Below are 3,622 nucleotides of genomic sequence, written 5' to 3' on the forward strand. Positions count from 1 at the left end.
TTATGAAAACAGTCCCAAGTGCTGGGATCAAAGGGATGCACCACCAATGCCGGGCTTGGTTTTATGAGCACCACATGTATATCATCTCTGCCCCTTCATTTCCACTCCAACTCCTCCTTCCTCCCCCAAATTTGTGATCTCTTTTGAAAAAGTTATCATTATACACACACACACACACACACACACACACTAGTGAATCTATTTAGCTTTGCTTATATGTGCACCTGTCCAGGACTGACCACTTGGGATTAGACCTATGAGGTTGGTCATCCCTGAAGATAACTGATTCTACTTCTCTCAACAGCCATTGGCCACCTAAAGCTCTTTACCTCAGAGCAAGACCAAGTGAAATTCCCCTTGTCCCCACTGGCATGCCAGCTGGTGTTGTCTTCATGGTGGTCTTCTTATTCAGGCAGTCATATTATTGAGAGTTCCTGTGTGCATTTTCCCTGTCATTTCTAGGGGACTCAATCTATTCATGGACTTACTGGCTTTCTGTCTCTTAAAATCTTTCAGCCCCCTCTTCCATAATTTTCCCTGGGTCTTAGGTTTAGCATTTGTGTTGCAAAAGTATCAGTTGAACATGGGCATCCCATAGTTACTCATTTTCTGCAGTCCCACCAGCTGTGTATCTTTCGTAGTCTCCATCTGTGGTGCAAAGGAGCTGCTCTAATGAAGAATGAGAGCTACACTTATATGTGGGTATAATGATAAGTATTTAGAAAACAATTACTAATCATATTATGTTAGAAACTTGGCAGTAGTAGGCTGTCTGTCTTGGACCTATTATTTCTCTAGATGCAGGTGGTTTATGGTCCTGAGCATGAATTCCTTCCTACTGACTGAACCTTACCTCCAATTATACAGTTATTGGTTACCCACAAGATAAAAGTGCCATTATTTCACCACTGTGGGTATCTTGTCAGTCTAGTCACTGTACAGCTGGGTAGGACAACTTCTACTTTGGCAGCTTACATAGAAACTTCTGAGACTACTAAAACCACTATTCTGGGAAGAAGAGGCTTCCAGGTGAGCTCCAGCTTGATTCCTCCAAGCCCCATGTCCAAGTGCATCATGCCTTTAGAAACCTTTAAATTATGGGAGCCAACTAACAATGATAGCAGCCTATATTGTTTTGGGGGTTGGTCTTTCCTAATCAACAATTTAAGAAAACATTTCTCATATGTGGTATTGGAGTTTTTGTTAGGGAGCCCATGGCTTCTTTGGAGAAACATTGTCTCACACACACACACACACACACACACACACACACACACACACACACTCCTCTAAAGTACATTTTTACATTTTCTAGAATCAAAGGTCTAGATGAAAAATTACTTTTATCTAGAACGGACAGGAAGAGGGAATTGGGAGGACCAGAATCCTTAAGTATTAGCACATTACCAGGGTGGAGGAGACAGGAATGAAGGGCGAAGAAGCCTCCTGGGATGGCTCATCCATAGCTTCTCTCCAAGCACTCGCATATCAAGCAAATACATTCCTAGATGGGAGCAGGTGGCGTGAGCCCAGTGGAGAGTGGCAGGTGAGGAACATCCAATCATCAGCTGTCACACTGTCATGTGGGCGTTGGAAGGCAATCCTCCATGCCCAAGCCCTGTCTCATGTGCTGGGGGAAGAACTCAAGAGCAGAATAAAAGGCCGGTGGCCAGAACGCTACCATCCATCCACATCTCAAGGTGTCTACAGAGTCTGTGCTGCGTGTCAGCCCGGTAAGTGTCCAAAGCACAGGAGTGCTTCTCCAGAGGAATGGTCGGGTCAGAGCAGGAGAGAGGCTGTACAGGCTGCAAGAAACAGAAAATTGTGATGAGAGAGACGTGTCTGAGGATTGGTATTCCAAAGTAGAGAATGAGGCATAATTTGAGAGGGCTTAGAGATCTGTGCTACATTTTCAAAGAAATTAAGTTATTTTCTGTTGTTTGTTGTATCCCTCTGGTTTTGTGGATCGTAAACCATTAGATTACCCAGGGGACACTGGATTGCAGTTTTGAAAGTCAGGCATGTTCAGCTTTGGAAAAGATAAGCTGAGGACCCTGATGTTAGCAGAAGAGCGAAGAGCTGCCTGGCTCTTCAGCAGGAAGACTGCTGTGGGGAACCTTGGGCAGGGAGGCAGCTGGTCTGGAAGCCACCCAGAGGCTGCATGGGAACCAGCCCAGGACCAGCAGCTGTACTTCTCTTTGTTTGTTCATGTACAAATTGGTGATTACAAATTGACTCCAAGGACGTTAGCACTCACATTTTACTACATTTATGCAAAATGAAGTGCTTCTGAAATTCCTCCAGAGGGAATGCCTTTGCTCTTTTTTGAAACAGTTTTTCAACTCTAAACTGTCTTTTGAGTGTTTTTAGAATTCTGGGTGATGTAAGTTCATTCACTGGACACTCAGGAAATTTCAATGATCAACTTTCTTGGCATATTTGGAAACTGTGTTAATTAACCTACTCTAAATGGAGTTTGTACGAGATACTGAAACAAAGCACTTAGTAAATGTTAAAGATGATGGAAATTTCACACATGCTCTTCCTGTGTCTGCTCACAAGACTCACAGGGGATCTAGAAATGAAGCTGAAAAGACAAGAGTGGACAAGGTGGTCTTGGAACTTGGGTCTGACTTGTGTGTGATTCTCCCACAGCTCCTGATCATCTACCAGCCAAGATGTCCTGCCAGCAGAGCCAGCAGCAGTGCCAGCCCCCTCCCAAGTGTGCCCCCAAGTGCCCTCCCAAGTGCCAGACACCAAAGTGTCCTCCAAAGTGTCCTCCTAAGTGCCCTCCTAAGTGCCCCCCTGTGTCATCCTGCTGCAGCCTGGGGTCTGGTGGCTGCTGCAGCCTGGGCTCTGGTGGCTGCTGCAGCCTGGGGTCTGGTGGCTGCTGCAGCCTAGGGTCTGGTGGCTGCTGTGGCTCCAGCTCCGGAGGTTGCTGCAGCTCTGGGGGTGGCGGCTGCTGCCTGAGCCACCACAGGCCCCGCAGATCTCTTCGTCGCCATCGTCACAGCTCTGGATCCTGTAGCAGCGGTGGCAGCAGTGGCTGCTGTGGTGGCAGCAGCGGGGGCAGCAGTGGCTGCTGTGGCAGCAGCGGGGGCAGCAGCGGCTGCTGTGGTGGCAGCAGCGGGGGCAGCAGCGGCTGCTGTGGCAGCAGTGGTGGTAGCAGCCAGCAGTCTGGGGACTGCTGCTAACTTGGTCCATGAAGACACTAGAATTGCTGTGTAGGAGGAAGCCGTGTTCAGAAGACCTAGCCCCACCTGCTGTCCTGCCCTTGTCCTCCTGTCCTCTATGTCCCGATCTCTACAGCACGGAAGTCTAACTGCGGAGGTTCTAAACTTGTTTCTATAGTGCTAACTCCCTTCTGTGTTTCAGAGGAATAAAGCCTTCCCCCATGATCCTCAGCAGACTCTTGGTTGTTTTGCATCCCCAGAGATCTCTCCTGGGAACTATGTCAGCAGTGTACTGAAAGCATGTTGTGAGCACAAATGACAAGGGCCGGGGTTCTCTCCTTACTTTGGAAAATATCTGTCAGGGAAAACTGTGTTTCAACATAGGTAAGTTCTACCAGGGAGGATAAGGAACCACATAATACTCACTCCAAAGGTGAAAATATTTCTCT

The 3,622-nt window shown here is 47.5% G+C and overlaps 1 protein-coding gene across 1 annotated transcript; it reads left to right on the plus strand.

The window, feature by feature from the left end:
- The first annotated feature begins 1,620 nt into the window (after nucleotides 1-1,620).
- LOC101831423 (late cornified envelope protein 1C-like) lies at nucleotides 1,621-3,404 on the plus strand. The gene is made up of 2 exons (XM_040752297.1): nucleotides 1,621-1,733; nucleotides 2,656-3,404. Exon 2 carries the CDS (start codon nucleotides 2,679-2,681, stop codon nucleotides 3,192-3,194), a length of 516 nt encoding a protein of 171 aa, XP_040608231.1. The 5' UTR covers nucleotides 1,621-1,733; nucleotides 2,656-2,678; the 3' UTR covers nucleotides 3,195-3,404.
- The last annotated feature ends 218 nt before the right edge of the window (nucleotides 3,405-3,622 follow it).

The sequence above is a fragment of the Mesocricetus auratus genome, unplaced genomic scaffold (assembly GCF_017639785.1).
Source record: "Mesocricetus auratus isolate SY011 unplaced genomic scaffold, BCM_Maur_2.0 Super-Scaffold_100009, whole genome shotgun sequence".
NCBI lineage: Eukaryota > Metazoa > Chordata > Mammalia > Rodentia > Cricetidae > Mesocricetus > Mesocricetus auratus.